Source organism: Pan troglodytes, chromosome 1, assembly GCF_028858775.2.
Source record: "Pan troglodytes isolate AG18354 chromosome 1, NHGRI_mPanTro3-v2.0_pri, whole genome shotgun sequence".
NCBI classification, from domain to species: domain Eukaryota; kingdom Metazoa; phylum Chordata; class Mammalia; order Primates; family Hominidae; genus Pan; species Pan troglodytes.
The window spans coordinates 225,495,254-225,507,833 of NC_072398.2; the positions used below are offsets into that span (position 1 = coordinate 225,495,254).

Genomic DNA, 12,580 nt, shown 5'->3' on the forward strand with positions numbered 1-12,580 from the left:
CAAGTGCTCTTTATTTTTCTCTTTAAGACAGGGTAGGCCGGGCACGGTGGCTTACGCCTGTAATCCCAGCACTTTGGGAGGCCGAGGTGGGTGGATCACCTAAGGTCAGGACTTCAAGACCAACCTGGCCAGCATGGTGAAACCATGTGTGTACTAAAAAATACAAAAAATTAGCCAGGCATGGTGGCAGGCACCTGTAATCCTAGCTACTTGGGAGGCTGAGGCAGGAGAATCACTTGAACCCGGGAGGCAGAGGTTCAGTGAGCCGAGATCATACCATTGCACTCCATCCTGGGTGACAAGAGCAAAACTCCATCAGAAAAAAAAAGAAAAAAGAAAAAAAAAAAAAAAAGACAGGGTTGTCTTGCTCTGTTACCCAGGCTGGAGTGCAGTGGCGAGATCACAGCTCACTGCATCTGACCTCAAGCAGCACTCCTGCCTCAGCCTCCAAAGCAGCTGGGACTGCAGGTGCACACCACCATGCCCTGCTGATTTTTTAATGTTTTTGTAGAGATGGAGTCTCTCTATGTTGCCCAGGCTGGTCTTGAGCATCTGGACTAAAATGATCCTTCTGCCTCCTTGGCTTCCCAAAGTGTTGGGATTATGGGTATAAGCCACCATGTCCAGCCTCAAAGCTCTTTAAAACTAGGCTCCTGGAATATCCATGCCCACTCTCTGAGTCAAGGCCATTCTTGGAATCCCCTTTATCCTGGTGAGGTGTGGCGAGGACTTTGAGATCCCAAGTGGTGGCACCCAGATACACCATGCACACCCTCAGCCTGAGCACCAGAGCTGAGACCTGTTCACCCATGTGTGCCTGCCCCAGCTCTCCCCGGGGCCGGCAGAGAGGCGCCGGGGGGCTGCACACAGCGGCTGGGTCACAGCACGTGAACAGGTCTCATGCATGAGCTGAGGCGGTCGGGTGGGTGAGCCTGGGCACACGGCTGTCTGTGTGGGCTCTGTCCTCTGCGCCAGCCAGACCCTGGCCGGGGCCCATGCAGGGTGGGCCGATGCCAGCCCTGCCTGTGATGGGGGCGGGACTGGCGCTTGGAGCGTGACTGTCGGGAACTGGGATCTCATAGCTATTTCTGCAGCCCCGCTCCTGTTCCGCCCTTGGTCACTCTCGGTTCCTCTGAGGAACCTCTGGAGGAAGCCCACGGGGGGCAGATGGGCAGGCGCCCACAGTAGCCTCAGCCGGAGGAAGTGGCCGGCTGGCCCCAGGCCTGTGTGCAGAGCTGTGTGGACAGTTTCTTGGGCCCCAGGAAGGAATCCTGAATGTGTCCTCCCACCTCTTCTTACTGAGCTCGAGCAGTGTGGCTGGGTAGGGCGGTGTTCAGCTCTCCGGTCCCCGGGGACTACGCCAGCGGTGGTTCTGGGCTGTAGGCAGAAACAGTGTCCTGGCCAAGGTCCATGCCCCTCCCTGCAGCTGGGTCCCTACTTCACTGACCTGCCCCAAGGTGCCCCATGGCGCTTTGGGAAGGGGATCAGAAACACATTTCCTTCCCAGGCCTCCAGTGACGCTCCAACCAGTGTCCTGCATAGGGAGTGGCGGATGTCCTGGGACCAGCAGCCATTTACCCAGGACATGCCCCTCTGGCGTTTGGCCAGGTTTGGGACAAATCTTGCCCTTCCCCAGGCTGCTGCGGCTAAGAGGTCCAGCCCCAGCATGGCCTGCAGCAGCTGCCCAGGCATGGACCGGCGCCCAGGAGGGTGGGGCTCACGCGGGAGGGGACATTCAAGGCCACAGCTGCTTCCTGAGAGGGGCAGCCTTTGCATGGCCAGGCCTGTGGTTGGGAGGTGGTGGGCAGGGAGGGCCTGTTTTCTTGAGACAGAAGGGTTCATCGGAGTGGAGGGTTCACAGGTGAGGGGCTACCCTGGAGAAAATGAGAACGAGGTGGTTTTCCATGCACTTGTGTCAGCCTGGGGCCAGTGGGGAAAAGGGAACACTCGTGTCATGATGGGGGGACCAATTCACGTTTTCCAGACAGCTAATTGTGTCAGGCCCCATGGGAGCACTGTAGCCTGGCGGTTAGGAGCGCAGGCTTGGAGGCTTACACACTCACAGCCTCGTTACTCTCATTACTTGTGTGACCTTGGGCAAATCTCTCTACCCTCCATGCCTCAGTTTCCTCATCTGTAAAATGGGGACAATGATCATTCCTCTACACAGAGTTAGATGGTGAAACGACACCATCTATGGACAGCAGAGTTCCCAGCAGGTGGTTGGCAAGTGAGAGCTGTGGTCATTGTGTGTCGTTCCTGAAGCCGTCTGATGGGGAAGACAGGTCGGTGTTGGTTCAAAGGTTCAAGACAGTGGGAGTCCAGCAAGGACACGTTCACCTGGAACTGGGATATATGACAATAGGGAGGCCTTCCTGAAGGCAGCAGCCTTCAATTTGGGCCTTGAAGAGTGGGCAGGATGGCAGCAGACAGCGATGGGAGGATGCTGGGGGAGGGCAAAGGAATAGCACCAAGAAGGGCTGGGCTGGGGTCAGAAGCTCAGTTGTGTCCGGCAAGTAGCGGAGTGAGGGGCCTGGGGTGGGGCGACAGGGAGTGGCGCGGACTGTGGGGGCTGGAAGCATTTGTGCTGATCCGAGGCAGACACAGCTCGGGAGCTGGAGCCGTCCAGAACATGGGTCCAGAGCTGCCAGGCTCCTCTGGTTTGTCAAGAGAAGCCAGAAATATGGATTTTTATGTGAAATCTCCTGACTTTTCAAAGTTGGCAACCAATTTAAATTCTTTCGAAACCCTGTTCTCAGCCAAACAAAACATGTCTGCCGGCCGTTCTGCCCGCGCCCCGAGGCCCAGTTCTGGTAGAGATCATGTTCAGGACAAAGCCAAAGTGGCCTCCTGCGACTGAGACAGGGTGGGGGGAGAACTGGCGAGTAGGCTCCTCTGCCTGGCCAAGGGCCCTGGTCTCCCTGGGACAGGAGTTGGGGGAGCCAGGAGGGCAGCTGGGCTGTTGCGGACATGGGGAGGCAGTGTCTGGCATGCAGTGGCGGGAGTTCAGGGTTCCAGGTCCGCCTAGGGACAAGTGGAGTTCAGGGTTCCAGGTCTGCCTCAAGGGGGGTAGTTCATGGTTCCAGGTCTGGCTAGGGGTGGGGGGGAGTTCAGGGTTCCAGGTTTGCTTAGCGGAGGGGGGAGTTCAGGGTTCTAGGTCTGCTTAGGGGAGGGGGGAGTTCAAGATTCCAGGTCTGCCTGGAGGGGAGGTTCAGGGTTCCAGGTCTGCTTAGCGGAGGGGGGAGTTCAGGGTTCCAGGTCTGCTTAGGGTCGGGCTGAGGTCGAGGAGCAGACACGGCTTAGGCTGGTCCACATAAGAGGGGTTGCTACAAAGAGGCAGGGCTCCCAAGGGAAGCCCAGGGCAGGCAGAGGAGGCCGCCCGCCCCCGCCACCCCGAGAGCTGCCCACTCTCACAAAGCTGCCTTCTCCTGCCCTGTCTGCTCTGGGGTGATTTCCACTGAGTGGCTGCTCCCCTTTTTCCTGCTCCCCAACAATCTTGGGGCATCGTACCTATTTGGACTGACTCTCAGTGGACTCAAGGCTCCAGGGCCCAGTAGGAGTCCTGCCTGTGGGCTCCTATCAGGAAGGGGATGGGAATCATGTTTCCTTCCCAGGCCTGTCTCAATTCATAGTCTCAGGAGAGCAAATCTGACTGGCTGAGCCAGGCTATGTAGATGGCTCAACAACTATAATCTCAGCACTTTAGGAGGCCAAGGCAGGAGGATCCCTTGAAGCCAGGAGTTCGAGACCAGCCTGGGAAACATAGTGAGACCTCCCTTGCTATAAAAAAATTAAAAAGTTAGCCAGGTATGGTGGTGTGCACCGGTGGTCCCAGTTACTCGGTAGGCTGACGTGGGAATATCACTTGTGCCCAGGAGGTCGAGGCTGCAGTGAGCCCTGATCACAACACTGCACTCCAGCCTGGGTAACAGAGCAAGACCCTGTCTCAAAAAATAAATTTTAAATTAAATTAAATTAAGAAAAACCCAGCTATGTCCAGGGTACGCTGTCACCTGATACAATATGTCCCCCTTACCAGGCCCACCCTTTCCTCGAAGGCTGTAGATGGGGATAGGTCACCTGCAGGAGAGCTCATGACAGGCCTATGGTGGGGACTGCTTGTCCTGACCCCACCCCCAAGCCCCACAGGCCCCACTCTGGGCCCTGAGAGCTACCAGGGTCCTGATGGATTTTTCTTCGTGTCTGCAGTCTCCAGGAGTGAGGAGCTCGCCTATGCAATGCAGGAAGTTGCAGCTTTAGAGCAGAGCCCAGAGGGAGCTACCTCCCAGGGGAGCCAGGACCAGGGGATCAGGAGTGTAGGGTCTAGAAGGCAGGGTGAGCACCTGGAGCCTGCTGAGACCAGGGGTCAGAGGCCGGAGAGTTCAGGCAGGTAGACCCCAGTGCCAGGAAGTACCAGGCAAAGGACAAGGAATTCCAGAACCCAAGTGGCATAGAGGCCACAGGATAGTCAGGCCCGATGGTGGCTGTGACCTGAGCAGTCATGGGGGGATCTAGGGAGCTGGTGAGGCAGACCCAGTGGCAGAAGACATGGCCCGGAGCCTTCAGAATACGGGGCTACAATCCAGAGGCCCTGGGGCAAAGGGTGTGAGAATCCAACCCCAGGCTCAGAGTTTTGAGAACGCAGGGGCCTGGAAACTTTCTGGGCGGACAGCAGATGTTGTCCTGCTCAGCTGGAGAAGTCCCAGGCTGGACGCATGGGAAACTCCCACAAAGCTGGCTGAGGGCTCCAGGTCCCCGTGGAAACGCAGATGGCAGAGGAGGGCCTGCTGGAGTCATGGCAGACAAAAGCCCCGAACCCCACTCCACCCTCAAGTCAGCTTCCTCCCAGCAGGCAGGGACCTCGCCACAGTCCTCACAGGGCCGTCTCTTGCCTCGGCTGCCTCCACCTCCAGCCTAGAGGCAGGACAGGCATCGCTGGCCCCTTGGATGGCTGAGAGCAGAGACTCGGAGAGGGAAATGAGCACAGTGTGGGGGTGAGGCTGGGCTGGGCCTGAGGATCCTGAGAGTTCCCGCAGGCTGTGCACTGAGGAGGCCCAGGGCCCCGGGCAGCTGCTTCCCTCTCAGCCTGGAGGCCCCCGGGATGCCTGTGGCAGCCCCTCCTCGAGAGCCCCCTCCCCAGGGTCATGCAGATGTGCTGCCCCCCAAAGGGCTACCCTGCCCACCAGGCCCCCTGTGAGCTCCCCAAGTCTTGTCAGGGTCACCAATGAGTCCCCAGCACCCAGCTTAGAGCTTGGCTCATGGGGACCCTCAGAGGATCTTTAGTGTGTTTGCTGAATGAATCCAGATTGCTCAGGAGACCCGGGATCCGTGCTACTTTGCTGTGCCAGGAGTCCTTGGGGCAGGCACCAGTTTCTGGTCACCTGTGAGTCCCAGGGCCGGACCCAGCCCATGTAAGGAGTCCATGCAGGGAGGCTCCAGCTGAGAGGCCTTCCAGTGAAGGGGTCAGGGAAGTCCACCCTTAGCCTTTGGGAGAGGGACCTGGCCCTGCTGGAAGCTGCATCTTCTATACCTAGGTCTTGTCAGCCCAATGCCTCCTGGTGCCAGTGTGCAGGGTGGGCTGGGGGTCCAGAGGCAGGCTCGGGAGCACTGAGCCCCCGCAGACTCTTGGCCACCTCTGCGAGGCTGTTTCTGTAGGGCAAAGGGTTTGCTATCTCCTGATGCCATTTACATAAACTACAGGACCGGGCAGACGAATCGATGTGTTGGAAGTCAGGGTGGCGGTGCCCTTGGGGGGACCGGTTGGCACGAGGGAGGTGGCGGGGGCTGGGGACTGGGTGGGGACGCTCTGCAGCTCGGTCTGGGCACAGGTTATTTTGTGAAAGTTTCCTGAAAATGTGTTGAGCTGTGCTCACAGGACAGGTGCACTTCTCTGTCCGCGTTTGCACTTCAATAAAGTTTAAAACTGTGAACCAGCAGAGGACATGCAGCAAGAGCCGTGGCAGGCGAGTCTCTCCCGGTGACAGCCCCCACCCTGCGCGGGGCAGCCTCCGTGTTGCCATGGAAACTGACCTCGGAGACAGCGATTCCGGGCTGGGGTGGGGGCTCTGCGTGGGTCCCGGCCTGCATTCCTGCGGACAGGCACCCTCCGCGTGGATGGCACCCTCCAGGACAGAGGCGTGCGCGCTTCCTGAGCCGCCCCGGTGCCCGCCCTGCGGGAGGTGGAGGCAGCCTCCGGACCGCAGCGCGCAGGGGCTGGGGAGCCGGGGAGGGAGGGGTGACACCGTCGGCGCCGAGGCCCGGCCGCGTTCCTGTCCCCCGCCCCCCGCCCCCGAGGCGGGGCCGCCGCGGCTCCTCCCCGCCCACCTGCCCCGCCCGCCTCCCGTGCGAGGGTCCGGCGGCGGCGGCTCCGCGGCCTCCCAGTCCCCGGCGTCCCCGGCGCCCCCGCCCGCCGCCCGCCCCCCGCGCGGCCCGGGGCCTGCTCCATGGGTGAGTGCAGGCGGGGACCCGGCGGGCGCGGGGCGGGGTCCTGGGGGGCCGGGCCTGCTCCTAACCTCCTCCGGGGAGGGCCCGCTCCAGGCAAGCGGGTGGGCGCCGACCGGGCTTCGGGCCGCTCGGACCCAAACTCGGCCCCCAAGTCGGGGCCTGCCTCGGCAGCACCCCGCTTCTCCTCCCTCCCCCCGCCTCTCGCTGGTTGCGCCGCTCTGTCCCCACCGCGGTGCACTCCAGCCCCCAGGAAGAGAGGCAGCTTGGAGGGGGCCAAATTCAGGGTCAAAGATGAGTCTCGGGGAACGAGGGTCGCCCCAGACCTTCGGGGGCTCCTCTGTCTCTAAAGGGAGCGATGCAGGGCCTAAGGTTCGCAGGGATCTGGGATCTTGGAGCCCCTTCCCCCCAGCAGCCCTGCCGGGACCCCCTGGGAAGTCTGGCGCCCCAAAAGGTCACTGAGCGCTCCCCCACTTGTCCCCCAGACTAGAAGGACAGAGGGAGAGAGCAGCGTATTTCCAAAGATGTTTTCTCCCCGTGGAATCTGGATAATTTCCCTGAGGACTGCAGGAGAAAAGGGCTCTGCAAACAGATTCCCGTGCAGATAAGTTGGCATTTAAAAGAGAAAGGGACGCTGACCTCTTTTGAAGGGAGGACTGAGGAGATCGCCCCACCCCTCCTCCGGTCGGGAGGCCAGTGGGGCCCAGGGGAGCCTGGGTGCCCCGCTGACTGATGCCCTCTGCTCCTCCCCTGCAGACGACCAGAGCCCCGCGGAAAAGAAGGGACTGCGCTGTCAGAACCCCGCCTGCATGGACAAGGGGCGGGCGGCCAAGGTAGGGAGGCTGGAGAGCCTGGGGACCCTTGGGGGCAGAGGGGCCAGGGCTCTAACTGCCCTTTCTATCCCAGCACCAGCTATCCACAGAGCCCTGGCATGGGCGCGGCTGGCTGGGCTGGGTTCAAGTGTAGGTGGGGCCACAGTGTGTCTGGTTTAGGAGGCAGAGGGCCTGCCCCCAGCTCAGGAACAGTGGAGTCGGGGGACTTCTACAAGAACAGGGGGGTGGAGTACCCCAAAGCCCTTTGCTGCACTGTGGTCCTAGCAGCCATTCTGAGGTGACAGGAGCTGTAGCCTTATGTCACGGATGAGGAAACTGAGGCTTAGCCAGGGGAAGTGGTCTCCCACGGTGCTGGTCCAGTGCCCAGCTGGCACCCTTCCTGTTGAACTCAGCCACTCTTCAGGCCTGGGCATGGGTCTGAGATGCTTTGGGACTTGGCGAGTGTGACCATGGCCCTGGGGATGACAAAAGGAGGAAGGGGCCAGTTGATCCTGGAGTGCCAGGGCTTGGGAGCTGGGAGTGGGGCGAAGTATAAATCAGGGATAAAGGGGGCAGGAAGAAGGATAATAGTACTGGCTGGGCGCTTCTGCCTGTGATGTGCTGGGCTTAGTGCCACCCGCTTTCTGTGCCATATGCACTGATTGCGGCAGCTCTGCAGGGAAGACATCGTCACCCCGTTTTCCAGATGAAGACACCAAGGTTCTCAGAGGTCCAGTGACTTGGCCAAGGCCCACAGCTCATGAGAGGTGGAGCTGGGGTTTGGAGCCAGGTTTTGCCCCTCCCAGCAGGCATTTACATGACAATAGTAATAACTGCGCAACTTAGCATCTGGCCCAGGCACCAGGACTCACTGACTCCTCCTCCGGCCTTCTGAGATGGTCCTGTCCTTATTCTCATTTACGGATGGGGAAACTGAGGCTCACTCAGGGATAGACTGCTAGGAAGTGGGAGAGCTGGGATTTGAACCCAGTACCCAGGTCTGTGTCATACCAGGGCCCGTGTTGTCTTCCATCATGTGTCTCAGCACTGCCAGCTGCAGGAAATGTAAAATGCCACCCCCCACCCCCCGCTCCCCTCCCGCACCTCCACCCAGACACACACACACTCATTCTGCACAGGAGGACCGTGGTGAGGGAACAGGGAGAACTGCTATGGGGCGGGGCGGGGAGGGGGCGGCCTCCAGTTGCCGTGGTCACCAGGCAGGGGGGCGGTGTGATGTCAGATACAATCTGCTGGCACGGATGGTGCCTGGCATTGGGCTCTGGTGTTGGCTGGTTGCCTCTTTCCCAGATGGGGGCTCCTGGCAACAAATTGGCCTCAGCTCCCCCCAATATACATCCTGCCAGAGGCCTGCGGAGCCCCGAGGCTTTTGCCTGACCTGAAGGGGCGGCTGGGGCAATAAGGCACACTGTCCCAGCCCCTCCTCTGGGCAGCTGCTCTCAGGGGGGGTCCTCAAGCTGCTCAGGCAGGGGCAGGGGTGGGATGGCCCAGCCTTCATAGAGGTGAGGCCTGGGAGAAGAGAGCTGGTCTCAGAGTGGGTGTGGTCCCTCTGCAGCCTCCAGACCTCACCTCCAGCCCTGGCCTGCCTGGAACTTGGCACAGCTGACATTGGCATCAGCTGATGAGGGTCACCCAGCGTGCACGGGGAGAGTCTGGGCCCTGTCACTACTGGGACGCCCTTTGGGACAAATGGCACAGACTCACTGTAGGGGCAGAAATGCCTGAATTATCAGAGGCAGAGAGAGCCAGTCAGGGAGGGCATCCTGGAGGAGGGGGCCTTTAATGGATGTGAAAACATGGATAGACAGAACAGAGGCAAGGGCAGTCCAGGAAGGGAGAGGCAGTGGTGGAGAGGAGGTGCGGGGCACTCAGATTTGGTAAGAGAAACAAAGAATAACATTGTTGATGATGATGATAATAATAACCACTACTGGCTGGGTGTGGTTGCTCATACCTGCGATCCCAGCACTGTGAGAGGCTGAGGCAGGAGGACTGCTTTAGCCCAGGAGTTTGAGGCCAACCTGGGCAATATAGGGAGACCTCTCTCTACTAAAATTTAAAAAAAGGCCTGGCGTGGTGGCTCACACCTGTAACCCCAGCACTTTGGGAGGCCAAGGCGGGCAGATTGCCTGAGCTCAGGAGTTCGAGACCAGCCTGGCCAACATGGCGAAACCCCATCTCTACTATAAATATAAAAATTAGCTGGGCGTGGTGGTGGGTGCCTGTAATTCCAGCTACTTGGGAGGCTGAGGCAGGAGAATTGCCTGAACCTGGGAGGCAGAGGTTGCAGTGAACTGAGATCATGCCATTGCACTCCAGCCTGGGCAACAAGAGCAAGACTCCATCTAAAAAAAAAAAAAAAAAAAAAATTAGCCAGGTGTGGTGGTGGGTACTTGTAGTTCCAGCTACTGGGGAGGGTGAGATGGGAGGATCATTTGAGCCTGGGACATTGAGGCTGCAATGAGCCGTGATTGTGCCACTGCACTCCAGCCTGGGCAACAGAGCAAGACCCTGTCTCAAAAATAACAGGCCAGGCGCAGGGGCTCATGCCTGTAATCCCAGCACTTTGGGAGGCCAAGGTGGGCAGATCACTTGAGGTCAGGAGTTCGAGACTAGTCTGGGCAACATGGTGAAACCCCATCTCTACCAAAAATATAAAAAATAATTAGCCGGACATGGTGGCACACACCTGTAATCCCAGCTACTCAGGAGGCTGAGGCAGAAGAATCGCTTGGACCCTGGAGACGGAGGTTGCAGTGAGCTGAGATCACGCAATTGCACTCCAGCCTGGGCAACAGAGCGAGACTCTGTCTCAAAAAACACCCAATAATAATAATAATAACAATTATTGCTGACCGAACATGTTTACATGCCAGGCGGGGCGCTAGGCCCTCCTGCTTGTCTCAGTGAAGCTTCTTGAGACCCTCAGGAGAACAGCGTTATTCTTATGACCACATGACTTGTAAGGAAACCGAGGCCCAGAGAGGTAGAGGAACTTGCCCACATCACACAGCATGATCGTCAGAGCCTGGCCTGCGTGAGGCTTGTCTGATCAAGAGCCCTATTCTTACTCTCCAGGATGTGACTAGCGTTTTGAAGGAGATGACTTCATTTATTCATTTACCAGACCAGCTCTGAGCATCTGTCGGTGCCAGGCCCAGTTCTAGGCCCAGGAGATCTCCAGAGAACAAAGGGGATGCCCTCCTGGAGGTGACATTCTAGCTGTGCTGGGAGGAAGGAAGGGAAGTGACCCTGGCTGGCCAAACTTCCCCCCAGGCTGCCCTGGCAAAGGACCAATTTCAGGCAGGGCTGGACCCTTCGGCTTCTGGGCCCACCCTTGATGTTTTATTTGAGGCTCTCCTGGGTGCTAGAGCTTCTGAGATGAATTTGCCATCTGTCCCCTACCTCCTGCCCCTGGAGTTCCCACGGGGAGGAGGGCTAACCAGGATGGGCTTCCTGGAGGAGGCAACTGGAGTCCTGAGGATTAAAGAGGTACTGAGGTGGAGGACAGCTGAGTGAGCAGGGGAGGGACATTGGGGGCTATAAGGGGCAAGCGAGGCCAGGGGGCACAGGGAGAAGGGGATGGGAGGAGGGGGAGGCAGGCTGCACTAGGAGCACCTGCATGTCCAGGTGAGGGGTCTGGACTGTGTGTCATGGAGACCCCAGGAGAGAAATGGCCCCTCCCCAGGATGAAGATATGTAGAGCAGTCCACACCTCTGAGCTCCAGGATCAAACCTACTTTTTTCCAGCTGTGCGACCCTGGGGAAGTCACTACACTTCTCTGAACCCCAGGTTCCTCATCTGGAAAGTAACCCAGCAGCGAGGATTAAAAGAGGCCCATATATAACATGCTTAGCATAGAGCCTAGCACAGCGTAGGTGTGCAAGGTGTCCTGGGAGTGGGGGTAACAAAGTCACCTCTAGACTTTGGGTGTGCCCTCCGTACCTGCCCTGGGATCTGAGACCTCCCCAGGCTCCATCCCAGCTTCTTGCACACAGGTGGAGCTGTGAGTTTGGGGAGATGGAGAAAGGCCGGGAGATCAAGGCAGACTGATGATATTGTGGGTTCCCCCTGCCCTCCTGTGAGGTGGCCACGGGACAGTGTGTGGACTCCCCAGCTCCTTGCTGGGCTCCACTGGGCACTGTTCGAGGTCTAGTCAGGGCGTCCCAGGTCACAAGGGGGCATGGAGGAGGACACTTGTGGCCCTGGGCCACAGGGGACATTGGGCACCACATGTGAGGGTGTTTATCATGGAGGAGGTAGTGATTCCAGCAGCCGCCATTGATCCAGCATGTACTGTGCGCCAGGCCCTGCCTTAGCGCCTGGCACAGAAACCTCATCTGGCCGCCTCCCCCGCTGCGGTGGGGCCTACCCCATCTCCATTTCCTAGAGAGGGCCCCGCAGAGTGGCGAGGTAAAATGACTTGCCAAGCAAGGCAAGATCAGGACTCAAACCAGGCCTGCCTGTCAGAGCCTCCCATTTCCTCAGAACTCTCAGGAGGAAAGGGAGGTGAATTTTTCTGCACAGCTCCCAAAGGCCTTGACAGGGAGGTGGGGTTCGGCACACTACAGGAAAGAGTTTCCAGCAGCTGGAGCTATCCCCGAAGTAGAGGTAGTGAGCACCCCATCACTAGACATATGCAAGAAGAGACTGAAAGGGAAGCGTAGAGGGGATTGCAGTGTGGAGTGGAGGTTGGATGGGAGGACTTCAGAGTTCCCTTGCAGCTTAACAATGGCCTGTGAGGTGGCAGGGATGAGTCAGGGTATGCGTGTGTGGAGGGAGGGGTGGTGAGATGAAGACCAGGGAGAGGAAAGGGTGGACCTGAGGCCCCCATGGAGAAGGGACGGGCAGGATGTGAATAATGGGAGAGGCAATCACCTATTCTCCTGGGCAATGCTTTGGGGGTAAGCAGCGGCAGACCAGGATGCCCCAGGGAATGGCCAGGTTTGGGCCATCTCTGGAAGTGACTGGTCCCCGGAGAGAGGTGGTGGGGCTATCTGCAGCTGAAGAAACGGGCAGGGCCAGAGAAACAATGCAAGGGGACTCCTGGGTTTTGGCTAAGTAGTTTTGGGGGAGCAGGTGAAGACGTGGGGATCCCTGGCCCAGCCAGGAGCTGCCCTAGTATAGGCCCAGCCCCAAGGGTTGTGTGGGGCAGTCTGGAGGTTTTGGCCTGGGAAGGGGTCGGGGGAAGGCTGTATAAAAAGCTTGAAAGTGCGGAACAGGTTGGTGGACCTGAACTCCACCTCCTCGAGTGGGCCCCCTGTATCCACACCCTTCCCAGTCCTGAGCCCAGAGTTATTCTAAA

The 12,580-nt window shown here is 58.9% G+C and overlaps 1 protein-coding gene across 5 annotated transcripts in view; it reads left to right on the top strand.

The window, feature by feature from the left end:
• The window catches only part of PLEKHG5 (pleckstrin homology and RhoGEF domain containing G5), a 52,928-nt gene that overhangs the window by 15,731 nt on the left and 24,617 nt on the right, over positions 1 to 12,580 (top strand). For 3 of the 5 annotated variants that reach the window (XM_016953164.4, XM_063786882.1, XM_016953161.3), the window contains exon 2: positions 7,198 to 7,274. In XM_016953164.4, coding sequence (XP_016808653.2) covers positions 7,198 to 7,274 — 77 coding nt within the window. Of the gene's footprint in view, positions 1 to 6,342; positions 6,448 to 7,093; positions 7,275 to 12,580 lie in introns of those variants that run through there. The other 2 variants (XM_016953172.2, XM_016953177.4) reach the window with 2 other exon arrangements.